This window comes from Alligator mississippiensis, chromosome 8 (genome assembly GCF_030867095.1).
Source record: "Alligator mississippiensis isolate rAllMis1 chromosome 8, rAllMis1, whole genome shotgun sequence".
Taxonomy (NCBI): domain Eukaryota; kingdom Metazoa; phylum Chordata; order Crocodylia; family Alligatoridae; genus Alligator; species Alligator mississippiensis.
The window spans coordinates 26,017,206-26,043,235 of NC_081831.1; the positions used below are offsets into that span (position 1 = coordinate 26,017,206).

At 47.7% G+C, this 26,030-nt stretch overlaps 2 protein-coding genes across 4 annotated transcripts; one reads left to right on the forward strand and one right to left on the reverse strand.

The window, feature by feature from the left end:
- Positions 1-2: 2 nt before the first annotated feature.
- LOC109282769 (olfactory receptor 10R2-like) lies at positions 3-23,399 on the forward strand. Of its 3 annotated transcripts, XR_009463895.1 has the most exons (3): positions 4-735; positions 9,523-9,606; positions 22,468-23,399. XR_009463895.1 is itself a non-coding variant. In XM_059732480.1 (2 exons), the coding sequence occupies exon 2, from the start codon at positions 9,646-9,648 to the stop codon at positions 10,483-10,485; it is 840 nt and encodes a 279-aa protein (XP_059588463.1). In that variant the 5' UTR covers positions 3-735; positions 9,523-9,645; the 3' UTR covers positions 10,486-13,710. The 3 variants fall into 3 exon arrangements, 2 of the variants coding, with proteins under 2 accessions (XP_059588463.1, XP_059588462.1); XM_059732480.1 differs by lacking the exon at positions 22,468-23,399 and having other exon boundaries at positions 3-735; positions 9,523-13,710; XM_059732479.1 differs by lacking the exons at positions 4-735; positions 22,468-23,399 and adding an exon at positions 6,836-7,026 and having other exon boundaries at positions 9,523-13,710.
- A 407-nt stretch (positions 23,400-23,806) lies between these two features.
- Positions 23,807-25,677, reverse strand: LOC102570505 (olfactory receptor 10R2). Its single transcript, XM_014603460.2, has 2 exons — positions 25,667-25,677; positions 23,807-24,740 (listed from the first exon to the last, which is right to left on the reverse strand). The coding sequence occupies exons 1-2, from the start codon at positions 25,675-25,677 to the stop codon at positions 23,807-23,809; spliced, it is 945 nt and encodes a 314-aa protein (XP_014458946.1).
- Between the last annotated feature and the right edge of the window lie 353 nt (positions 25,678-26,030).

The following is a 26,030-nucleotide window of genomic DNA, read 5'->3' on the forward strand; positions in this document are numbered from 1 at the left end:
GCGTCAGAGAAGACTGCGTCATGTTCTAATTAGAACGCTTTAGTATCACCACAGTGTCATGTATAAGCCCTCACAGGTTAAAAAATGGTTACTGGGGTGCTTTAACCAAAGCTCATGTACTGCTGCCGCATTTTAATTAAAGTGGATCTCTGGGAACCACTCTAATTAAAATGCCCCACCCCCAAGCAAGTGTATAGGTAGCCTAAGGTAATACCCTGCCCTACCTTCCACCAGAAAATGATTGAAAGGGATGCAGTGGAGTGTGAGATGGCTTTGGAGTTCTGTAACAGTTGGAATTTGTAGGGGAAGAAGGATTTCAAATATAAAAGCTGCAAAGGCTTGCTTGGCTGCAAGCTGAGTGGGTGAGCTGTGCCTAAAAACTTTGCTAGAAAGGAGGCAAAAAGTTTGCAGAGGATGCAATAGCTTTTACAAATGGAGGGTACACTGTGCACAATGCATGCATTTTAATGGAGGATCTGAACTGTAACCAGAGCCCCCACTGCAAACCCTGGGCTCTGACTGGCTACTATGAAGCCATAAAAGCTGAAGGAAGCAAAAGCAACTGGAGAGAGAGAGAAAGAAACTGTAGGAAAGCTGGAGAGATAGGTAAAGACTCAGCCCCTCCTCCCTCCCCAGGAAGAGGGAACAGAGCTGAGGCTTGCTGGTGTCGTGGGAGAAAACTCTCTGGTGTTCGTTGTCTAGCAGGCTTAGAGACCAGACAACACGGGTGAAGGGGTAACTGTAGTTTATTTATTCGAGTAAAGACCATAAAACAGCAAAGAGGTAAAATGGCCACGACTTAAGGGTGAGGCTGTCTTATATACATTTTTTAACAAAGAAACTACAAGGTTATTGAATATGTAATACTTATGGTAATCATCTCCTTACATGGTGCATTATAAATCTCAGTACTTTTCCAGAGGAAAAAGTTAGTGTTATCTTATATATTCCAATCTGTTTTCCTGTGCTCTGCTGTACCATCTTCTTCCCTCTGGGCCCCCCTTATCTTATCTCACTCCTAGCTGCAGCTGGTACCCAGTATACAGACTTAATTTCTGCTTTTTCTAACAAAATGGTTAAGGCACTTGACATAAGAAAATGGCTGGCTTAGAGATCATTTTGTCTCGTGGTCAGCAACATTGCTAGGTCACAGGTCATGCCTAGTGTTTAGCTATAAAGCTAATACTATTTAATAATCTAAATTATAGTTAACAGTATATTACAGAAAACTATTTTATTTTAGGGTAAAGACAAACTTGCCCATCACAATCCCCCCTTTGTTCCAAACTTTTAAAAGTTTTGGAACACACTTTTAAGTATTCATGCTCTTGTGGAGTTAGGCCTTGATGATTGTTGCTGGGTATTTGTATAAACTGACCATATATTTTTATTTGTCTTTGCATCATCTGTTGCCCCAAAGAACACAAACACTGAAAACAGCATAACAGGCAGATTATAGTTATAACTATTCCAATTATACTTAGCACGAAAGGTCTAAGCCATCCCGTAAGGGAAGGGAACCAACCAGTAAACCAGTTAAGAGATGTATCTTTGGGGATTTTAGCTACGTTTTCGGCATTTTGAATATGTATAGCTGTATCATTGAGGTGGTTTTGAACTATGGTAAAAGAGCTGTTAACCCATACACAACATTCTGGTTCGATGACTGCGCAAGCACCTCCCTGGGCAGCGAGGAGGAAATCAAGAGCTATGCAATTCTGAATTATCATTTGTCGAAGTTTCTCTTGAGTGTTAGCTAAAGCTGCGACAGCTTTTGAAAGAACTTGGTGGCCTACGCTGTATTCGTGGGCCATTATTTTAATTATAGCTTGGAGGCACAAGGTGTATTGTTCAAGACAGGAAGTATCTACTCCAGGGAGTATAGCGGCTAGGGAGCACCCAATAAGTTTTTCTGCGGTAAGTGGTTTTTTGAAACTATCTTTTAACATATTTCGGTTTTCCGACAAATCCCTCTTGTTTCGCCACCTGCCCCGTGGAAGGTGCGTGGCGAAGGACGTAGAGGGTTTTAGCAGTGCAGGATAGCAGATACCTTTTCCTTTGGCGGGGATTTTATAGTAGGCGTAAGAGCCACAGACCCAATATTGCCCCTCTAATGCAGTGAGGCCTGAATACTTGTGGGGTAGACGGCCACCATTTTTTAATCTTAGCACTCCTCGTTCACCTTTTGATTTAAAGGAAGGATTTGTAGTTTTATTGAAAAAGCACTGTCCCCGGGAGGTATCATGATATGTATAATACCACAGGGCATTCTTTAAATTGGAGATAGGTTTGTTTTTAGGATTAATGCCATTGATTAAGTCTTTCTTGCTGTAAAAGTCATTGTAAGAGCTGTAAAAGGTAGGAGTTTGTGTATGATTATTACGCCAATCTTCTCTAGTAAAATCAGTATAATAATGACGACATGTGCTAGTATCTAAGTTTAAACAGGAACTTCCAGAACAGTTTACGTGGAAGCAACACTCTCTAACTACTGGTACAACTAAGTAGTACTCTTGTTTATTCGGTTTCCAAGTTTTGTTAGGGAGATTTGGGTCACTAGATGGATTTAGAAGTTATTTTATTGTTTCCTAGGGGGTAGGAATCATAGGAATTTCTCCTTGAGCATGGAGAGGGAGATGGTTATATGCCCAGCAGTTATTATGGTTTTTTGCTGAACTACAGCAATGTGAGGGAGGATATCAGCGGGCAATGTTGACTTTTTCGTCTATTTCAGAGAGTTTGATTGAATTGCTTATCCAGACAGGAAAACTGTGGGTGCCAGGATTAGCACATTTGCAACAACTGGTAGCTATAGTTGACCCTGTAAAAGACTTATTTTTTCAGCAAACAGAAAAATTAGAAATAACATAGTTATAAAAGCCATATTATAACAGAAATCAGCATAAACAGTATAAACAACCCTGCAGCTCTGGTGATTACTCTGTAGAAGCAAAGGATAGCCGAGGCTTCAGAGAGAGATGCTTTAGACAAGAGGAAGACGGCTGTAAAGTTGTCTGGAAGACACAAAACAGATAGCCCTAAGGCGGGAAAAGCTAGTTTGGGAAACCCTTTGTCTTGAATCTACAAACGATTAATTGCCTTTTGCTGTAAGGCAGAGAGCCAGGGGAAATTTTCTCTTTAACTGTCTCTCCCTTTAGCTTATTGAAATAAAGTTTTTACCTGACCTGATTTCAGATTCTACAGCATGTTTTTTTTCCATGACAGTTTTTTTTAGGACAGGTAACGGTTTTGAAGGTGTCTAAAGGACACTGCACTTAAAACTCGTTTTTTTTCTCTTTGGGTTTGGCAGTATTTCAAAAGGGTGATAGTTCATCGGCAAACTTTGGTCAGTTTGAGTTTTTTTCCTGAAAGTGGACTACTAATCCAAGAACCATTTGATGTTTCATCTGTTTCTGGTCTACCCTTGTTGCGGTCAGGTAGACAAGTGGTGCTCCCGCAAAGTCCGTAGTCGTCTTCTTCTGGCTTCCCCTTTTCCAGGTTGGGGAAGCTTTCATTGGAGCCGATCCTGAGCTCTGGTGAAACTTTTGTCTTCTTTGTACGAGTATAATGAATTCAGTTGTCTTTTTCTGCTATCTTTACGGTGGTGTGGGAAGTGAGGAGGATTTGATAAGGTTTTTTTTATCTTGGTTCAAGAGGAGACTGTTTTTAAGTTTTTATATACACACAGTTTTTAGGCTGGATGTGATGTGCTGGAACATCGGCAGGTAAGAGTTGGCTTAAAACAGCATATCTATGGAGAGATTTTAACTGAAACTGTAGAGATAAAATATAAAAGGTGAGTCCTTCATTGCCTAAAAGAGAGAAAGTGTGAGCCGGTAATAAAGGGGAATGTTGGGGAACAGGGTGTCCAAACAGTAGCTTGTAAGGGCTGAGCTTCAGTTTTTTCCTGGGGTGAAGAGCTAGTGGGAGAGCCTTAGTCTATTTTAACCTGCTTTTAGCACATAGCTTTTTAATTTTTGTTTTAGGGTTTGATTCATTCTCTTTACTTGTCCTGAGCTTTTTGGGTGTCAAGGGGTATGGAATTTTCATTTTATTCCTAAGAAGCTGGTCAGAGTTTTTGTTTATGTCAGCAGTAAAATGTGATCCTTGATTGCTTTCAGTGATGTGTGGTGGACCAAACCTGGGTATAATTTTATTAAGGAGCCCTTTTTATTATTTGCTGTGCTGTAGCTCTTCTGGTGGGGAAGGCTTTTACCCACCCCGTGAGTTGATCTATAATTACTAGGAGATTTTTGTACCCATTGTCTTTAGGCATATCAGCAAAATCAATTTGTAGTCTTTTAAAAGGAGTATAGGCCCAGGGGCGGGCTCCAGGGGGCCCTGATTTTTCTCCTTTGATGTTAAACTTTTTACATATACCGCAGTGTTCTAAAGTTTTTTGCTTCTTGGTAGACTCCGGGTGTGTAGAACAGTCTATTAGTGATTGCAGCAAGTTTTTTATAACCTAAATGCTTGCTTTGATGGAGTTGTTGTAGATAAGGTTTAAGGGCTGCTTTATGATTTTAAAAGGCTGGTTCTTCCTTTTGTTTGGTTTTTTTTTTTCTTTTTTCTTCCCTTCCATTAAAGTTTTAGTAGTAATGACTAAGATTTCTGCCATGAATTTACCTTCAACACCTTTAGTGTCATGTTGTAGTTTTTTTTTAAATATTTTTTGCTAGCCTGACTTATGAATACAAGTTTTAACACAGGCAAAGTGGCAGGTGACTCGGGATCTATGTTTTCATACTGGCGTATGGCTTTATAGAGTCTTTTAAAGTAGTCTAAAGGGTGTTCTTTTGGACTTTGAACAGTAGATGTTATTTTAGACCAGTTTGTAGTTTTATCCCCTGCTTTTCTAAGTTTTTTTTAAGATATTTTCTTTTAATATTCGTATTGAATTTTTCCCCCTTTTTATTTTAATTTTAGTCTGGATCTTGTCTGGGTATGCCATTGGGCAGGGGGTAGTTTTACTGATGCTGATTGGCTAGAAATTGATCGGCATGGCGTAGCACTTGGGTTTTTCTCGTCTGAGGTTAAAGGCGAGAAGCTGCATGACGTCTGACCAGGAGGGGTTATGAGTCATGAAGATGGTTTTGAAGTGCCTCAGAACTACTTCGGGATCATCTCTGAGCCTGGGGGTATTTTTTTGCCAATTTAAGAGTTCGGTGGTGGAGAACGGAGTGTGTGTATAACTCCTCTACCCTCACCAGGCACAGGGTATTCTCTTAGAGGTAATTGAAGATTGGGCAATTTATGACGAATGCGATTTGAAATAGGGGGGGAACTGGAATCTGGAGAGGGAGCTCTGGTTCCATCTCCAGATCCGGGACTCGGGGATTCCAAGAGAGGCGATCGAGGCGATGCCTCTCGAGGATTTCCCAGTCCCACGGCCGGCCTGGGGATAACATTGTCCCATAAATACCAGTAATTCATTTGACCGGGGCAGAGGTCCTCTAAGATTTTTTGTAAGGCAGCCAGGCAATTTAGGTCAAATGATTTATTTTCTGGCCATTGTTTTCCCAAATCTAACTGAGACGTATAAGACGTCCAGTTAGTCAAACAGAGTTCTGCCATACGAGACTTGGATAGTCCTGCCCGTCCCTCTAAGTGTTTCCAATTCCTAATCATATAATCAAGGGGTGAATCGGGAATAGCTTTTCCTTGGCCGGAACCCATGATGATATCTAAGTATCAGCAGTCTTATTCCCTAAGTCCTACCTGCCTAGAAGCTGTTTCATATACGTACAACAACCGGTGTTCTCGGACCCCACTGGCTTTCTCCGTGAGGAGGGGTGTCTTGAGTCCGAGACCCTAGTCATTGGCCGTTATAACAGCATTTCTACCTCTTATCCATGTCTTTCGCCTTAGGCTAGGCTGCTGCCCTAATGGCTTTTAAATTAGCAGACGGATACCCTTAAAGACTGCTCTCAAAGTCCTTTAGAGAAATAAAGGTGGGACTCTAACCCACAATAAAACAAAACCAAAGGTGGGACTCTAACCCACAATAAAACAAAACCAAAGGTGGGACTCTAACCCACAATAAAACAAAACCAAACCAAAGAATCTCTAAAGGACTAATCAAAAACCAAAACCCTGGAGCAACCAGGAACCAGAAATTGAACCAAAAACCAAAAACATACAGACCTGAGGTACTCACCAGCACCGTCCCTTTACCCGATTTAAGGATTCCACCTTATTGGTCCCGAGGGGATTGTCCACCTCCTGAGACTGACCCAAATAGGTGAACTCACCTGGTGCGCGCTGGGGTGTCAGGGGGTGGAGGTCTCCAAAGGCTCCAAGCTAGACGGGTCCCATCTGGGGTGCCAAATTGTCGTGGGAGAAAACTCCCTGGTGTTCGTTGTCTAGCAGGCTTAGAGACCAGACAACACAGGTGAAGGGGTAACTGCAGTTTATTTACTCTAGTAAAGACCATAAAACAGCAAAGAGGTAAAATGGCCACGACTTAAGGGTGAGGCTGTCTTATATACATTTTTTAACAAAGAAACTACAAGGTTATTGAATATGTAATACTTATGGTAATCATCTCCTTACATGGTGCATTATAAATCTCAGTACTTTTCCAGAGGAAAAAGTTAGTGTTATCTTATATATTCCAATCTGTTTTCCTGTGCTCTGCTGTACCATCTTCTTCCCTCTGGGCCCCCCTTATCTTATCTCACTCCTAGCTGCAGCTGGTACCCAGTATACAGACTTAATTTCTGCTTTTTCTAACAAAATGGTTAAGGCACTTGACATAAGAAAATGGCTGGCTTAGAGATCATTTTGTTTTGTGGTCAGCAACATTGCTAGGCCACAGGTCATGCCTAGTGTTTAGCTATAAAGCTAATACTATTTAATAATCTAAATTATAGTTAACAGTATATTACAGAAAACTATTTTATTTTAGGGTAAAGACAAACTTGCCCATCACACTGGGGAGCAGACTTCAGGGCAGAGGAGAGCCTGAGTCATCCCAGGAGAAGCTGATTCCCCACCAGGGTCAGAGCTGTGCAATTGGGGATGCAGGTACCCAGGGAAAGAGTGGGGAGGAGTTGGTAAGCTAGCTGGGAGCAGCTGCCTGGTTAGTGACCTGCAGAGGGAAGCCCTCTGTTTGGGCTGGAAAGGTTTGTAATGCAGGGACACAGGCCTGTAGAGGGAATCCCCTGTCTGCATGTGGAGATGCTGGGGGAGAGAGACAGCTCAGAGAGGGAGCGGGCTGTGAGAACCCCAAATCTGCATGGGTGTGTGAGGGGACACTTAACCCCTAGTGTTTACAGAAGGTGTATTTTTCAGAAGGAAGCAAAAGAAAAGAAGCCTATTACCTGCAGTGGGTGGTCCGAGACTTGTGTTTTGCTGAGTTACCAAGAGTGAGCAAAGAGTCCACCTTCTGTTGAGCAGCAGAAGCCTCGCCTCTGCCATGTAGCAGCGGATCATAGTTAAAGCTGTATTACCGTTTATTGTTATGGGAAGGAGAGTGTTACCAGAGGGAAATCAACCTGGGTTATGGTGGGAGGAAACTGTTTTCAAGTGTTATAGCCAGGTGAATGTAATCATTGAGGTTGTTTGATGCAAGTGGGACCACCCAGTGTGGTGGAATCACTCATCTATCGTTGCAGTTGTAAATTCTGTTCAAATTGTTGGTTTTATTATTAACTATTGATTGACTTTTATTAGTAAATGTTTAGGATTGTGAATCCAAAGAAGATGACAAAGCCAGTAAGGAAATACATATCAGTTGAGTGAGGGACTAACATTAGAGGGACGGGGGTGAGGAGGGGAACGCAACTAGGTTACAGAAAATACAATGTTAGCCAAATAAGCCCAGGTGTGGGGGAAGGGGAGGAAGGGGGTTTGTGATGCTGAGAGAGAAAGAAGATAAAAATACAAAAACCCGTTACGATGGTCCACAATGGTGGAGGAAGTGGTTCGAGGAAAGTGTCTCAGTCCATATAGAGTCTCATCACAGGGGTCCTCAGCAGGTGGAGCTAGGTCGTCCATTGCTGAAGAATCCTCTCGAAGTGAAGGTCCATTTGGTGCAGAGTGGGGGTTCAGGCGGTCCCCTCTGGGTCCGGTCTGGCGGCGGTTTATCTGGTGGGGTCGGTGTACTGGCGGTGGCCCATGATGTGCTCCATGTAGATGTCACGGGACCAACAGATGGTGTCGAACACCATGAGGCTGTGCATCAGCTTGGTGTAGTGGTAGGAGACGCGGCAGGCATGCAGGACACTCTTGTTGCTGGGGTCCCAGGCTCCAAACTTTCCCACAATGAGCGCGTCAACCATCACGTCGTAGCCACAGCCCCTCAAGATGTCAGCCAGCAGGACGTACTTCTCCCGCTTGCAAGCCTGAGCGTCGGTGAAGGCTTGATGCCGGTTCTCGAAGGGGATGGTTATGTCCACAATCATGACCTTCTTGGCCTCTTTGTTCACAATGATGATGTCGGGTCGCATCTGGCTCTCGTAGCACGGGATGGTGTAGTTCACGAAGATCTCACCAGGAGGTCCTGGACAGAGTATTACACACACACACACACACACACACACACACGTTTCTTCTCTTGATTAATAATTTCTTTTTCTCTATATAGTTGTGTATAATAAAGAAAACTATTTGTTTATTAGACTTAAAGTAAATTCTTGGGCAGTGAGGCTGAGGACCACACCTCTCCAAGGGACACCTCAGTCAGCAGACCTGCCTGAGGGGCTTCCCAGGGCTACTGGCATCCTGAGGTTCCAGAACCTGGCATATTGCCTGACCTAGTGTGCAATGTCTTTCAAGACATCCCTGCAGTTGCAGCAATGGTTGTATTTTCAGCAGCTCTTGGGAAATACTCAGCCTTAGGGTGTAACAAGCAAATGAAGCCCTCAGCCTCACTCAGAAAACTCACTGAGGGTGAGATTTGTCCTATAAACTCCAGGGAAAACTCACACCAGGATAAGGAATTTCCTACTGCCCTCTAAAGCCTTGGATACACCAAAAAAACCACAGGGTTTGAAACATGTCAGCTGACAGGCTGTGAACCCTGATTTCCACTTGTGCCCGTTGGGACAGGTCATGAATGAGAACAGAACAGCTGGTGGCTGTGAACCCTGGGATGTGCATCCTTTCTTGGCTCCAGGGGCTCCCCTGCAGTGTCAGGACAAGGACAATAGCTTCACCCCTGTGCTTGACCTGGGGTGAGTTAGGCTGTTCATGGTGTTCTTGGGCATTCTGCCTGGTAGGTGTATGAGAGGGTTGTTCCTGAAGTTTTATGAATAGGGTAGACAAACACATATCTAAGATGGCATAGACAGGGAAGCTCCTGTCTTGAGCAGGGGATTGACAACATGTGACCTCCTGAGTGTCCTTCCAGCCCAACCTTTCTATGATTCCAGCATGCTGCAGAATGGGAATTCTGGAAAAGAAGCAAGGGGAGAAGGTTGTCAGCTCCCTCTCCTCCACAATAACTGGGCAGCAGAGGCAGAAAAGTTCTATGTTGGCATTTACTGCTACTGATTAAAACTCATGTTTCTCTTTCCACAGGGCCAGCCTCAGGCCAGCCAGAAGAGTAACAATTACACCTCAGTGACTGAATTCATCTTGGTTGGATTCTCTCTGCCTCCACAGGTACGTTACATCCTGTTCACAATTTTTTTCCTCATCTACATGATGACTTTGACTGCCAATATGCTCATCATGTTGGCTATCCGAATGGACAGCACCCTGCACACCCCCATGTACTTCTTCCTGCTCATCCTCTCACTCTCCGAGACCTGCTATACCTTTGTTATCATTCCCAACATGCTGGCCACTTTACTGGCCACGGGCAGAGCCATATCCCTGGGTGGCTGTGCCCTGCAGATGTACTTCTTCTTGTCCTTGGCAGCAACCAACTGTTGCCTGCTGGCAGTGATGGGGTATGATCGTTATGTGGCCATCTGTCACCCACTGCGCTACCCAGTGCTGATGAACCCACGTGTCTGTGTCCAGCTGGTGGCTGCCTGTTTCTTTGGCGGCTTTCTGTTTCCAATTTTAATGGTTTCCCTCATATTCCATGTGTCATACTGTGGTCCCAATAGGATCAACCATTTCTTCTGTGACACCTCCCCAGTGCTCCAGCTAGCCTGCACTGACAGCAAGGTCCCAGAAAGCATTGTGTATCTTGCTGGCGTCATCTTCATCATCATGGACCTGCTACTGATCCTGATCTCCTACATTTTTATTCTCACTGCCATCCTCAAGATCCCCTCAGCTCAGGGTCGGCACAAGGCCTTCTCCACCTGCGCCGCACACCTCACCGTAGTAATTGTACACTATGGCTGTGCTGGCATCATCTACCTGAGACCCAAATCTGCCCGCTCACTTGAGGAGGACAAGCTCATTACTGTGTCCTACACGGTCTTCACCCCATTGCTTAACCCCATGGTGTATAGCCTGAGAAACAAGGAGGTGAGACTGGCGCTTCAGAGAACGCTGGCCAGGATATTCTGCCCCCAGGAAGCATAACAGCAACAGGAACCTCTCACTCACACACGGTCTTGGGAAATTTTAACTTTAGCTGAGAATCCAAAGGGGAGATCAGGGCAAAGCTGTGGGTCTGCTGGAAGGTGTTAGTGATGCCCCCAAGCAGATCTGTTCTTTGGATAACATTGGGCTGGCTAAAGTTAACCACTTTGTCTTCAGGGAAAATGGAGGGAACAATCCCATCCCACCAAGCAATCAAATTGCTTCTGCCAGAAACATTACTTCCTGAGCCAACTGGATGCCTAGCATGGTCTAAGCAGGGTTATGCTTTGTGGTCTGAGAGATTTCCCTGGGCCTGTTTGGAAACACAGAGGCTGGGAACTTGTTTGGCAAATGTGTATAGGGGAGAGACTGAGAAAGCCAGCAAGCCACTGCAAGGGAATCTTTGAATGCAGGTAAAGCTCCTGGGGTGCAGAACCAGCTGCCAGGGTAAGCAGGAAACACAAGTGGGACCAGGGGAATGGGCCTCTGTGCACATTTCACTATAAATAAATAAATAGAGTCTGACCCAGGTAATAAAGAATGTCTCTTTTGCCTCTTAATAGAAAAACCAGGAAGGTCCAAGCTAAAATGCTACTCTGTTTTGTCAGGATCAGAGGTGTCATGAACTCATTCAGCACCCAGAGTGGGTTGTACAGGAAGGGGTAAGCCTACTACTGTAGACTAGGCAGAGGGGTAGGGAGTAGGGGAGAGTGGAGGAGAAGGGAAGTCTTACATGCCCAGGAAAGCATCTGCTACTGCTGCCACTGCTATACCAGTATTAACCTGGCAGCAGAAGCCCTGTGCTACCAACTCCCTGGGGACCACCCCTGGTGCCCCATTTTGCTCCCCTGATCAGATAAGCTGTTGGGCACAGGGCTGTGCCTGCTGTGGCAAAGACTCCCCAGGGGGTGGGAGGGATAGGGACGAGCACCATTCCACTCACCCCTCAGGTACACTGTCTGGGTGCAGGGCTGTCCTGCCAGGCTCCTATAGCCACAATGCAGGGCTCCCCTGGTCTGGCAAAAACTTCTAGGGGAGGGGGGAGCACATTATGACATCCCTTCATAGTGCCCCACTAGCTCAATTCAGTTACGCTACTGATCAAGATGGAGGAGATGCTGGGCACTGGGGTAATTCTCTTGGTAATTCACATGGGGGAGATAGATCTCATGCAGAAGGACAGGACTAGAGCAGTCCTCATGGAGCTCACACAACATCTTACAGGGCTGGATCCCCTAGGGGAGATGGGTGCTGTGGCCCTCTAGCCCTGGGAGCCCCACTGCCCAGTGGGATCCTTCATCCACAGGTGGAATGTTGACTCAGTATGTGATTTTCATAGATTTCATAGACGTTAGGGCTGGAAGGGACCTTGGAAGATCATCAAGTCCAGCCCCTGCCCGAAGGGCAGGAAGTCAGCTGGGGTCATAGGATCCCAGCAAGATAAGTATCCAATTTACTCTTAAAGGTGTTCAGTGTAGGTGCTTGAATCACCTCCAATGGCAGGCTATTCCAGACCTTGGGGGCTTGGACAGTAAAGAAATTCTTCCTTATGTCCAACCTGAAATGGTCTTGCAGTAGTTTATAACCGTTCAACCTCATCATCCCTAGGGGAGCTCTGGTGAACAAACGTTCCCCCAGATACCGATGGTCATCCCTGATAAACTTATAGGTGACCATCAGATCACCCCTGAGCCTGTGCTTGAAAATAGATGGGTATCTGTGAATGGGTGGTGTGCCAGGCAGCATGCTCATCACAGATATCTGAGCTCACTGGTATGAAATCACAAGCTAGTGGGAGAGGCTTGGACCCAACTCCTGACAGGTCACTGGGTACCCAAAACAGTTAGGCTGGGCTGAGGGTTCTCAGCCATGAGCTTCTCTTGGCACAGGAGCCCAACCAGGGCAGGACTCATAGCTAAAAGTAAAGAGAGAGATTCCTGCTTATATCACCTGCGCACTCAAATATTGTGCTGGGCTCTGTCCAGGTATGAGGGGTGGGTGGGAGGCCTTGTGCTGGGTCAGCAACCCAAAAGAGCAGAGCTCTAGGGAGGTGCAGGTCCTCCCACCGGCTTCTGTGCTGTCACTGCCACCCCCATCCCTACCCTCCGAGCCCATGTCCTGCCCCAGAAAGACCTTGGGATGTTTGGGCTGCCCCAGACTCTGCCCTTGTCTGCCCTGGTTCACCCACCTGGTTCTGGGGATCATGCAGCTCCACAGCACAACAGCAGAGTCTGCTTCCCCTGACCACCCAAACTAGGTCATAGATTCAGGGTTGTCTAAGGCCACCAGGGCCCATTAGACCCTCATAACCCCTGTGTATCTCAGGCCTCTGCTCCACTCAGTTACCCCTTGGGAAGCCCAGAAGCCTGACTTTCCTGACATCATATTTTCCAGAAAGGATCCAGCCCTTCAGCTCTACCTCTAGCTCAACCCAATACTTCCCTCCCAGGCAGGGATCAGCACAAAGCTTGTGTGTGCCCAGGACTAGGCAAGGCCCAACACAAGGCTTAGACCCCCCAGTTCCTTGGCCTGTGCCCCCAGTCATGAACAGGGTCCCACCTTGTCCTCCAGTCCTGTGCTACGGGCAGCCCCAGGTTCCCTGACACTGACCCACACAGGCTCTGCACATGTTGATGGATAGATGCAGTGGATGTTGGGAAGAATTGTATCTTGTTCTGGAGGAGGGCTGCAGAGGGGAGACAGGAAGCTCCACCTCTCTGCTGTGTTCTGCTGGCAAAGCTGACATTGGGCCAGCCTTGGGCGGGCAGATCACCATGCCATGTCTCTGTTAAGCACTAACCACAGGGCCCTAGGCCAGGTTGTGAATGAGACCCCCCCCATATGACCTTTTTGGGGAGTCACTGGATCCTTCCAGGGGGACCCTGAGATGCAGGAGGGTCCTCAGGGGATCTGCTTTGCTCCCCTAGAGACAGAACACTAGGAGTGGGAGGCCACACTTAGTGAGCACCCACTTTCCATGGCAGGTGGGACAGTTACAAGGCATGACTTAGGGACAGAAGGCATATCTACACATGCACTTTAATGTGCAGTAGCCTATTTTACTGTGCATTAGAGCATTGCATCAAAAACCATCTTAATATGCGAATGCACAGTAAAAATAGGCTACTGCACATTAAGCATGCACTTTTGCTACTGCACTTAAGGGCAGCCAAAATGCATATTTATTTAGTACCTCATAATATAGCTGGGGTGGAGCGGGGCATAGGACGGTCCCACGGCTCATCCGGGGGGGTGTGGGGAGAGGGAATGGCTCCCACCACTGTGTGCACTCTGGGAAGACATGGGGAAGGGGTGAGTGCCCTCGGATCTGCACGGAGCAGGGCAAGGCAGGCTGCAGCTGTGGGCTGGGGACAGGGGCTGTGCCAGGCTCTTCCCAGCAGGGCATGGGCTAGGCTGCACCAAGCTTGGGGTGGGTGATGGTAGTGCTGGGATGGGGGTTATGTCTTCTGTTGTGTCAGGGTTGATTGTGTAGTTTTGTTAAGAGGTTAGAGAATGGACTTGTATAGCATGGTTTGGATAGGCACAGATAAAGGACAGATAAAAGCACAGATAAATCAAGGGGACCACAGTGGCCCACATAGCACATGCATGGAATTTGCTCTGGCAGATTGCCTCTGAAGGAGGCAAGGTGCTACATGTAAGAATAATTAAAAGCAAAATACAGATTGGAGATAACAGGGTAGGTGGTAGCAGTGATGAGAATGTGGCAGAAGGCCACCTTTGTTTCTCCCCAAAAACTCTGCTCCGTGACAATTTGGTTAGGATGGGCCCAGCGGAGGAGACACACCTTCACCCTATCTCTTTAGGTAACCTGAGCTGGATACATTCCTGCAGGAGGGGAAAACCTGCTCCCTCTCCCTACGTGACTAGTATCACATACCTAGGTGAGGGGCTTCCTCCCGGGTGGGCTAGAGACTGCCAGTCTGCCTGGCAACTAGTGATGTATTTCAAATTGGTTGGCTGACCGCCAACAGGTGCTGGCCTCCATTGAACCAGGTAAATGAGGTCATAAGGGCTATATAAGTTAAGGACTGCCCAGGAGGAGGGGGCAGCAGCCATGAGGAAGACTCAGAGACAGAGTAGAGCTGAACCATCGGAAACTTGCTCACTTTTTCCAAACTCATGATCAAGGAACTGCCTGCCTCCAGAGGGAATCTCCAGCTGCCTCTGGATGATACTTGTGAGTAAGCGACCGGAGATCTAACTAGATATTTAGCTTGCAGTAACTCAGATGCATGATCAAAGGCTACCCAGCCATGCCACTTTGCTTTATGGGATTGCTCTGGTATTGCTCTACGCTGTACCCTATTCCAACCCTACCCTCTGTAACCAATAAAGTTCTCCTTTGTACCTAGTGTGGGAGACTTATTGGGAGTGGGTCTAGATTATGCCTTGGGGTCCCCTTGGTTCGGCTGACTAAGGGAGACCACTACTTGTGCTTCTGACTGAGGGAAGCATCCCAAATTCTTGAATTGAATCAAGTACCCTTGAGGGCTACTAGGCCTGTGTTTCCCAGGGTGCGCAGAGACAGAATCAGTCCAGAGCCCTGGGTGGTGGCAGTGGAACCCCCAGGCTAGCGGGTGTGCTGCAGGAAGGGGGTTGGCCAGACGTGAGGCGCCCCCAGGGAGGCACTCGGAGCCTGGAAGGTGGTCGGTCGCAGTGAGGTGGGTGGCTCAACGCAGGAGCACCCCCTACTGGCCCGCCACAGAGAAGAGGTGTTGGTAGATCACAGGACTCTACAAATTAAAGCTGGATAGAAACTAGCTATAGAGTTCTTACACATTTTCAAACATTAACTTTATAGCTGGTTGACTCTTATAGCTGGATGAACATTTTTATTGTATGATAATTACTTTGCATTTGTGGCTACTCTAAATTGATTGTGAGATTTTAATCAGTTAATTGTATAATATATGCAATTACCATTGATATAATATATGCAATATATACCATTGTATAATATATGCAAATACCAGGAGCCACAAATTCAACACAAATTAGCAACATGACATAGTCACACAAAAAAGGGAAATTCAATTTGGGACTGCATCATCAGGACTGTTAGGCAGGGGAGCTAATAGTGCCACTCTGTTCAGCCCTGGCTGGGCCTCATTCAGAGTACTGTGTAGTCCCAGGCTCCACTTTTAAGAAGGATGTGGAGAAGGGAGAGAGGCTCCAGAGGACAGTAAATTTATAAAGGGGTTGAAGGCAAGGGAAAGGTTGAGAGAACTAGGCATGTTTAGCTTGAAAAAAAGCTGATTAAGCTGGGTGGGGCATGGTAATAGTCTTCAACTACAGTATCTGAGAAGCTGCCACAAAGAAGAGTGAGAACAAACATTTTCTCCTGCCAGAGAGGATGTAGAACAGTAAGTTTAAAAGGTAGCAAAGCCAATTTAGATCTAATCTCAGGAAAATCTTCTTTGTTGTGTGATGGGCTAGCTGGCAGTGACCTAGCCCAGGGGTTTTGAAAGGGCAAAAGATGATTGGAGGACTTGGGATTCCCTTTCCTTACCAATCAGGCCCCAGAGACTCGCCCCTCATGTCCCCTGATTGGCCCCTTGGGTAACCAGGAGGGGGATAAAAGGGGCAGCACGGCGGACTCAGAGAGGGACCATGAGGAAGGAGCTTCAAAGAGCTGGTAAGAGCTGAGCCAGCGGGGTGGGAGCAGTTGTCCCAGAAGAGCCTGAAGGAGCAGGACCTGCAGGCAGCAGTTGGACCCTCAGCAGCACAGCATGTGGCTGGCAGGAGAGGCTCCCCGCTGGGCTCCAGGATCCCCTACGAGAGGCTGCAGCCAGCAGGAGAGGCTTCCCAGCTCCAGCAAGGATCTGAGCAGTGACCTGAGGGATTCCTAACTCGGCTTCTAGCTCCTCTAGTCAGAGGCTAGGCAGCTTGACGTGAGGCCAGGGCTCGAAGAAGGTCAAGACCCCTAGCAGCTTGGAGTAGTTCTAACACTGGTGGCTGTGTGGCAGTGTTCCTGTGTACCTCATGGGAGATTCAAGTCCCAGCTCTGGTGACTTGGGGTGAATAAACTAACAAGGAGAAATTCCTCTTGCAGTGGAAAGGGGCCGTTGTGTTTTTTCCCTTTCCAGGTACCTAGGCCCTATATTTCTTTGTCCTTTGACATTTTGTATTTTGTGCCTTTTTATATTTCCCCAACCAGTATTGTTTGCTCTGCTGTTTGTGTTTTATATTTTGTTAACACTGTCTTTTGTCAACAATTGTAAGTGTCTAACCTTTGTTGAATCCTGCCCCTTGATGCAGTGTCCACTATACCCCCTGATTATGCCTGTTATGTTCCCAGTATTGTTCCCTCATTAAAAGGTATATGGTTAAGTCCCCAGTGGTGGTCTGGCTCTGCTCTTTAGGGGGAGGAGAGTCCCTACACCTCCCACAGCGCTTGTGCACCTGCTTTGATCCCTTCAATTGGAGAGGGGGTACCTTTTCGAGTACCGCCTGAGTTACAGTTGGAACTGTGAGGTAGTGGCACAGACTGCTCAAGGAAGTTGTGGAGTCTTCTTCACTGGAAGTTTTCAAAAGGAGGCTGGACCAGCATTGGACAGGAATGGTGCAGGAGTACCATTTCTGTAGTCATTCAGGGGGTTGGATCAAATGTCCTTTGAAGTCCCTTACAAGTCCATGTTTCTGTGATGTCAGCTGGGATATGCCTCCCCAGATGTGCATCCTCTCCTTGTTACAGCAGGGGCATGGAGGGGAGTTCTGGGCAAGGCAAAATGATATTCAGTCCCTTCTCTTCGTGCCCTCTCCTCCAAAATAAGTGGGCAGAGAATGCAGTTGAGGGCTGTCTCTGGGGGATTCTCCCTGCCCACACAATTGTTCAGTCTTTCTCCTCATCTGCATCATCACACTGACTGCCAACATGCTCATCTTTACAGCTATCTGGCTGGGCAGTGCCCTGCACACCCCTATGTACTTCTTCCTGTTCACCCTCTCATTCTCTGAGACCTGCTACACCAGGCAGGCAAAATGCAGCCCATAGGCCAGATGCGGCCCACCAGGCCATTCTATTTGGCCCGCAGGGCCCCTAAAATTTTTAGAAAATTAATATTGAATATATGAATATCTTGACTTTAAAAAAGCCTTTGATCTGGTATCTCATGATCACCTCTTGGCAAAACTGGCCAACTGCGGCCTCAGCTTCACCATGATCCGCTGGCTGGGGAATTGGCTCGTGGTTGGACCCAGAGGTTGGTGGTGGATGAAAGTCAATTGTTGTGGTGCACTGGAATCAGTGGGGTCCCTCAAGGATCTGTCCTTGGGCCTATACTATTCAACATCTTCATTAATGATGTGGGCATTGATGTCAGAAGCGGACTGGCCAAGTTCGCCAATGACACCAAACTTTGGGGTAAAGCATCCACACCTGAGGACAGGAGGGTGATCCAGGCAGATCTTGACAGGCTCTGGAAATGGGCTGATGAGAACCTGATGGTGTTTAACATTGAAAAATGCAAGGTTCTCCACCTGCAGCATGCTTATAGGCTCGGCAGTGCTACGCTGGCTAGCACTATGGACGAAAGGGACTTGGGGGTCATGACTGACCACAAGATAAACATGAACCATCACTGTGATGGTGCAGCTAGTAAAGTGTGGAAAACACTGGCTTGCATCCATAGATGCTTCTCAAGCAAATCCCAGGATGTCATTCTCCTGCTGTACTCAGCCTTGGTGAGGCTGCAGCTGGAGTACTGTGTCCACTTTTGGGCTCCACAATTCAAAAAGGATGTGGAGAAGCTTGAGAGAGTCCAGAGGAGAGCCACGCACATGATCAGAGGTCAGGAAAACAGACCTTATGATGAGAGGCTGAGAGCTATGGGACTCTTCAGCCTGGAAAAGCACAGGCTCATGGCGGACCTGGTGTCTGCCTATAAGTTCATAAGGGGTGTTCACCAGGATCTGGGGTAATGTCTGTTCACCAGAGCACCCCAAGGGATAACAAAGTTTAACGGTCACAAACTCCTCCATGACCATTTCAGGCTACCCATAAGTTAGAACTTCTTTACTGTCCGAGCCGCCAAGGTCTGGAATAGATGGCCGCCAGAGGTGGTTCAAGCACCTACTTTGAATGCCTTCAAGAGAAATTTGGATGTTATCTTGCTGGGATCCTATGACTCATGCTGACTTTGTGCTCCTGGGGCAGGGGACTGGACTCAAAGATCTTCCAAGGTCCCTTCCAGCCCTAATGTCTATGAGATCTATGAAATCATCTCCATCACGCTGGCCACCCTGCTGGCCAAGGGCAGACCCATCTCCATGGCTGGATGTGCCCTGAATATGTACTTCCTACTGTCCTTGGCAGGAACAAATTGCTCCCTGCTGGCAGTGATATGTTATAATCACTAGGTGACCATCACTAGGTGGCCCCCACTTCCCCGCCCCCCCCACTTCTGCCCTGTGCTACCCAGTCCTGATGAACCCATTTGCTTGTGTCAAGCTATTGGCTGCCTGCTTTTTATGTGTCTTTTTGTTCCCAGTCTTAGAAATTTTCCACATATTCTACCTGCCATACTGTGGCCCCAATAGGATCAATCATTTCTTTTGTGACACCTCCCCAGTGCTCCAGCTGCCCTACATTAACAGCAGCTGCCATGCTAGTGCCATATTCCTCAGTGGTGTCATTGTGTCACTGTCACTCACTCTGATCTCCTACAGAATGCACAATTACCTACTGTGGTGTGCACAATGGCTATGCTGCCATCATCTACCTGAACCTAAGTCTATTTACTTACCTGAGTATGACAAGCTCCTTGTTATGTCCTACATGGTCTTCACCCTGCTGCTCAACCCTATGATGCACAGCCTGAGGAACAAGAATGTGAGATTAGCCATTCAGAAGACAATGGTTAGGATGCTCTGACCCTAGAGATAGTAACAGCAATGGGACTTGACCTCTAATCACACAGGGCCTTGGGAAATCCCACCCTGGGCCAGAGATCCAAACCAAAGTTCAGGAGAAGTCTATGGTTCTTCAGGAAGGTGTTTAATTCTGCCACAGAGGGTGTCCTTGTTCTGCAGACCCTCAGGCTTGGTTAAAGCCACTGAGTGTGCTAACCACCTACCTTCAAGCCAAGCGGAGGCTGCAAGCAAGACCTGCATCAGTGAAAGGGCTTCTGCAGTAGAATCTATGGGCTATGAAAGGGGGGTACACATCACTTCCTGAGTATAGCTTATCTATAATTTGAGGGCTTTCCATGGAACTGGTTGCAGATGCCAGGGCTAGGGGAATGTTAGGTATTTAGAAATGGAACAAGAAGTGGATATTATTAGGGTTCATAAAGGGACTCAGACAGAGCTCCTAGGCCACAGGACTGGCTAGGAAGCCAGGCTGGGGCTGGGGCTGGGGCTTGGGCTGGGCCAGGTCCAGGATTTGGGGAGGCGAGTCAAGTGGGTGTGGGGATAACTTTGTGTTGGGCCCTAGCCAGGAAGGAGGGATTGGTGCCTGGCTAGACCTGGGACTGGGTCCTTCCAGAGTTGAGGGCTCAGCGAGCCCTTAGCTTGGGGCTGAGCCATGCCTGGAGGCAAGGCATGTGGGAGGCTTGTCCCTGTGCTAGTCCTTGCCCATGGCTTGAGGCAGGTGTGGGGCCCTTTCCTTTGTGTTTGACCCTTCTCAAGAGGGAGGGGAAAGGGCTCCTTTCAGCATTGGGGTAAGGAGGGGCCAAAGCCTCATACTAAGCCCTGGATTCAAGAGTGTGTTGGTGGGGCTAGGACTTGCACTGGTCCTGCGCTGTCCAGTAGAGAGTGAAGGGAAGGGAAAGAAGATTCACGGCTTGTGCTAGGTCTTGTCCAGGAACAAGGAGAGATAGTGTCCTAGGCCATATGCTGGGCCTTTCCTGGGAGTGGGGAAGCTGGACCTTTTGCTGGCCCTTTGGGCTGAGGGTGGGGGAACTAAGCTTTGTGTTTGGCTCTGCCCAGGGCTGAAGAGGTGCTGACATAAGCTTCTCATTGAACTCTGTGCCCAGGAGAGATATGAGAAGGTGTGTGGGGATTTTCACTTAAGGACCTCACATGGATGGGTCTCTACTTGCATCTTTGCTCTTCTTTCCACTACTTTTGTGTGAGGAGGAGAGAAAAGAGCCTCAGAATTAAAGAAATGATTCTGTAGCTTTGTGGGAAGAGCATTCCCCTGAGAAATGGGAGAACCGGTTTCTGGCCCCTGCTCCAAGGGCTGTTTCCACATTTCAGTCCATGATTGGATAATGTAAAGTATGTATGTGGCGAGTCAGTACGGGGCGCTCCTGCACTGAGCCACCCACCTCACTGCACCCGATCACCTACCAAGCTCTGAGTGCCTCCCCAGGGGCGCCTCACATCTGACCGACCCCCTTCCTGGAGCACACCTGCTAGCCTGGAGGTACCGCCACCACCACCCAGGGCTCTGGACCGTTTCCAGACCCTGTGCCCCCTGGGCCACACTGGCCTTGTAGTCCTTGAAGGTGCTTGACTCACTGCAAGAATCTGGGGTGCTTCCTTTAGTCTGAAGCACAATTAGTAGCCTCCCTTAGTCATCCAAGCCAAGGGAATAGAAAAGGCACACCCTCTCCCAGTGAGTCTACCACACTTGGTACAGTGGAGAACTTTACTGGTCCAGAGGGTTGGATTGGGGAAGGGTACAGGATAGAGATGTATCACAGAATAACCTTAAAGCAAACAGTGTGGCTAGGTAGCCTTTGATCATATATCTCCTTTACTGAAAGCTATATATCTAGATAGGTTTCAAGTAGTTTACTCACAAGTATCATCCAGAGGCTGATTGAGCTTTCCCCTGGAGGCAGGTAATTCCTGTTATATCAGTTAGTTACAGGAGAGAGAGAGAGAGAGCTGCAGGTGTTCAACTGCTGTGTGTGCCCTCATCATAGCTACCCCTCTCCCCCTAGGCAGTCCTAGCTTATATAGACCTATTGACATCACCTTTGGGGGCCCAATGAAGGCTAGGTGTAGTCTTATACCAACCAACCAATTCAAAAAGCATCATTGGTCATCTCAGAGACTGACATCTCTTGAGCCACTACCCCTCTGCCATGAGGACATTGCTTAGAACAATAGAGAGGAAGATCCACCCTCCTCTCACCTGGTCCAGGTCATGTAGGCAGAGCTGGTTGCTTAGCAACTGGTGTGACTGACAGGTAAGAAGACAATGATAAAGGAAAAAAACTAGCAGGAGAGACAGGGAAGAGACTGGGGATGGAAATCCTCCACAACATAAAGACTATCTCACACCTCCCCTTCATTGCCCATTCAGTGGGCAACCTTGTCATAACCCATATAGGAAAAGCTTGAATTTTTCTCTGTGTAGTGGAACAACTTTGAGTTAAAAAGGGAAGAATGTGATGACTCGGGACACCACCCTCTGATTGGAAAATGGCAAATGTGGAGCTGAATTCTATTGCAATTTAGGCCTCTATTAATCCTAGGTAGGTGTGTGAATAATTCCACTGATGTCAGCTATAGGACTAAAGACTTGGCTCTTATCCTAAATATATTTGTGCATGAACGTAGCTATGCTGATAGTCCTGCTAATATCAAAGACAGCTGTCATTTGTGCTACTAACATGAAGATGTTTATAGGGTTTCAGGTTTGCATGCTAGCTCAGGAAGACTTCCTTCTTCAGGAAGGGTAGATGATCATAGCTTTAGCCCCCATTCAAGTCAGTGGTATAGAGAAGTATACTATGTGTCCAAGTGCCTTCTCGCCCACACTTCACTATATTTCCACATTGGGTTCTCAGTTTGCTTTTGCTGCAAGTGGTAAAAATCACACTAAACATAGGATTGTTTGTTAATTTAATTTTTATGTGAATACGAGTTTTACAATGAAGGTAAATTCACAAAAATAAAATGGAGAAAACATTACTAATAATTACACCTAGTACTTTTCATGGTCAAGTCATTTAAAATCTTCACAACATCCCTGCTAGATAAATGTTATTTATGTCTGTTTTACAGGATCAGTCTTTTGAAGCAAAATCTTCAGAGAAGAGGTCATAAAAACAGAAGCTACATCTACACATTTTCTAAACGTTGGGCGGAATTTAAACATTTACTTAAGAATAGGAATATGAGCATGTCAAAAACAGGAAGTCGATCTATCCCACTATCAGTAAGTTTTGTGAAAGAATACACCACAGCCATCTAGCAATGAAACATCTAAGACTTTGGCCCACTTGGCTCACAATAACTAGGGGTCACAAAATGAAACTAGTAGGCAGTAAGTTTAAAACTAGAAAAAGGAAGTTTTTTTTCACCCGGCACATCATTAAAGTGTGGAACTCGTTGCCACCAGGTGTGGTGGAAGCTGAGATTTTACTCAGATTCACCAAGGGATTGGACACATGGTTGGAGGAAAGCAACATCAGTAGCCATTGAGCATGAGATTAAGGGGCTCGGCTTCTGAATTAGAACTCCCTAGACCTTAAATGCTGGAGGCTACCAGTGATAAAGGAACAGTTGAAAAATCCCTGGTCATACCCCAGTTCACTCTCCCTTCCAGCATCTGCTCTCTGCTGCCATGTGACACAGGAGACTGGGCAAGAGGTACCTATGGTTTGACATAGTAAATGGCATTTCCTGTGTTCGTTTGTTCACTTTAGGACTAATTAGTGCTAATTAGACCCACTGTTTGTGAAAGGTTACTAATTCCTGGCCTAGACTGGTGTAATGAACCCTGGGAGCTCAGTGGCTGCATCTCCATGACTGAACAAACCAGAAGCAGCACTTCCTTTTGACCATTCTATTTCAAATAAAAATGCAAAACCAACCAGCAGAATGCATGTCTTATTCCCAGAATTTTGGAATATTTGTCCCATGACATATTTCACCATTTTTCTTGGCTTGAGGCAAAAATAAATGTTAAAACATCAGAATTTCCTCTGGGGACAGAAATTCCAGTTTATGCTCAGCTCCACACATCACTAAAAGATCTCAGTTTGCTTCATCTACCACAAAGAGGTCTGGGAGGGGATATGAGCACTTTCAAATACAGTACAGAGAGTGAAAAGAGCAGTCTAAGCTAAAGGACACTATTGGCATAAGAAAAACCAGTGTTGTGAATACATCTTGTTTGGACATAGACTATTTCTAACCAGGAGAGAGGTTAAGTTCCACAACAGCCCTTTGGGCAGAGTAACAGGGGCAAAAAACCTGAGAGGTTTGTAATTGAGTGTGGTCAGTTTTTGAGTGATCATAAAGGTGGCTGCTGTGACAGTGGGGTCTGGATCCCACACCCCAGTACCCATCTCAGCCCGATGTCCTTTGCTCCTGCTAGGCTGCAGCCCTCTATAGCAGTCTAGCTTTTGTGTGAGAATGTTCTCCTGCCAATTGCTTTCCAGAGGGTTGCTTTCACCTCCTTGTTCCTCAGGCTGTACACCAGGGGGTTCAGCAGCGGGGTGATGATGGTGTAGGTCACCGTGACCAGGGTGTCACTATCCGATGCATAGCTGGATGTGGGCCGCAGATAGATGAAGGAGGCGCAGCCATAGTGCACTGTGACCACGGTGAGGTGGGCAATGCAGGTGGAGAAGGCCTTGCGCCGCCCTGTGGCTGATGGGATGTGCAGGACAGTCACGAGGATGCAGGCATATGAGGCACAGATGGAGAGCAGTGGGATGACAAGCACCAGCACACCCAGCCCAAAGATCACTATCTCATGGGAATGGGTGTCTGTGCAGGCCAGCTTCAGCACAGGGGAGACATCACAGAAGAAGTGATGCACATGTCTGGAGGCACAGAAGGGGAGCACGAAAACCAGGCAGGTGCCAACCAGGGACACGAAAAAGCCACCAGTGCAGCAGGCAGCCACCAGCAGGAGGCAAATCCTCCCATTCATGATGACTGTGTAGTGCAGGGGGTCACAGACAGCCACGTAGCGGTCGTAACCCATCACTGCCAAGAGCAGACAGTTAGTCACTGCAAAGCCCAGGAAGAAATACATTTGCGTGGCACATCCCACCAGGGAGATGGTGGTGCTGAGTGCCATCAAGTTCAGAAGCATTTTGGGGATGATGACAAATGTGTAGCAGGTCTCAGAACAGGACAGGACACCAAGGAAGAAGTACATGGGAGTGTGCAGGGAGCGGTCACGGCAAATCAGGGTGATGATGACAGCATTCCCCAAGAGGATCAGCAGGTACAGGAGCAGGAAGACGATGAAGAGGAGGTGCTGCCACTCAGGGAACTTGGAGAAGCCCAGCAGGATGAACTCTCTGACTGGGGTTTGGTTCCTGCTGCCCCAGGCTTCCTGATGCATCTGCTGTGGAGAGAGAAGAAAGAGGATTGGCCAGGGACAGATCTAAAGGGGGTGCAGTGGTGCAGCTGCACTCGCTTTTCGGACTGCGTGAGGGCTGGCTTTGGCTGGGAACAGTGACAGTGGCAGCAGCAGGGAAGGTGTGTGTGTGTGTGTGTGGGGGGGGGGGTGTTCCCCCACTCTGCCCAGTCCCCTGGGAGCAGGTATGGGAAAGGGAACACTCCTGCCTATCGTTGCTACCCCATCAGTGTTCCCAGCTGAGCTCAGCCCCCATGCAGCCTGTCTGGGGTGGACAGGAGCAACTCTGAAGCTTTCCTGGGACTGCAGTGAAAGCAGCAGGCAGGGGAGGGAGGACTTAAAAGATGTTCCCAGAGGCTCCCTCATTGTGGCTTGCCCATATTGTTGGCTGGGAGGAGGGAAGGGACTGGGAGCAGGGGGTGCAGCCACCCCTGCAGTATGGGTGTCTCCTACCACACCCCCCTTTGCAAAATCCTGGATCCACCCCTGGGATTGAGCCATGGCATAAGCAACCCAGGGCCTTAGAGCATCACTGAGGGCTGCTCCTGAGATGCTGCCTGGGCAGAGACCCACAGCAGAGTCTGGGCACTCAACCAAAAGGCCTCAGGTGCCTCCAGATGTAGGGGAAGGCTTGGGGGTCTTTCAAAGTGCCTAAAACCAAACTCCCAGGGAAACTGAGGTACTTGGAAAATCTCACTTGGTTTCACTCTGCATCTTTAGGGACTTCAGGATTAAGCTCTAGTAGCACAACCAAGGAGCCCTGTCATTTGGAGCAAGGACATGTATCCATCCCTCCCAGTACCCACCCTGCATCTGCCCTCTTGCTGGTCCCTGCTGCCCTCAACCCATTTCCACCAATACCCTTGTGGGACACCCCTACTGAGCACTCTGTCCATGATCCCCCAAACCATTCCTCCTTCCAGCACCCACCTACCCAAGACCTCATCCTGCCAGAACCACCCCAGCATCCAGTCCCCCCCCTGCCCCAGCTGTACCCAATGCCCATTGGCCTGCACAATTCCAGCCTCCACCCAAGATCTCCCTGCCTGCCTCTGCTAACACCCTTCAGGCCCAGCCTGCAGACCCCGCTGTCCCAGGCTAGAGTTTCCCTCCGCCCTCTGCCTATGCACAGCTCTGCCAATGCTTCTTCCTCCCATCCCATGGTGCCCCTGTGTTTCCAGTCCTGCCACCAAGTCATACACACAGTTCAGTTGATGCCTCACAGTTCCCACCTGTTTCCTCCACACCC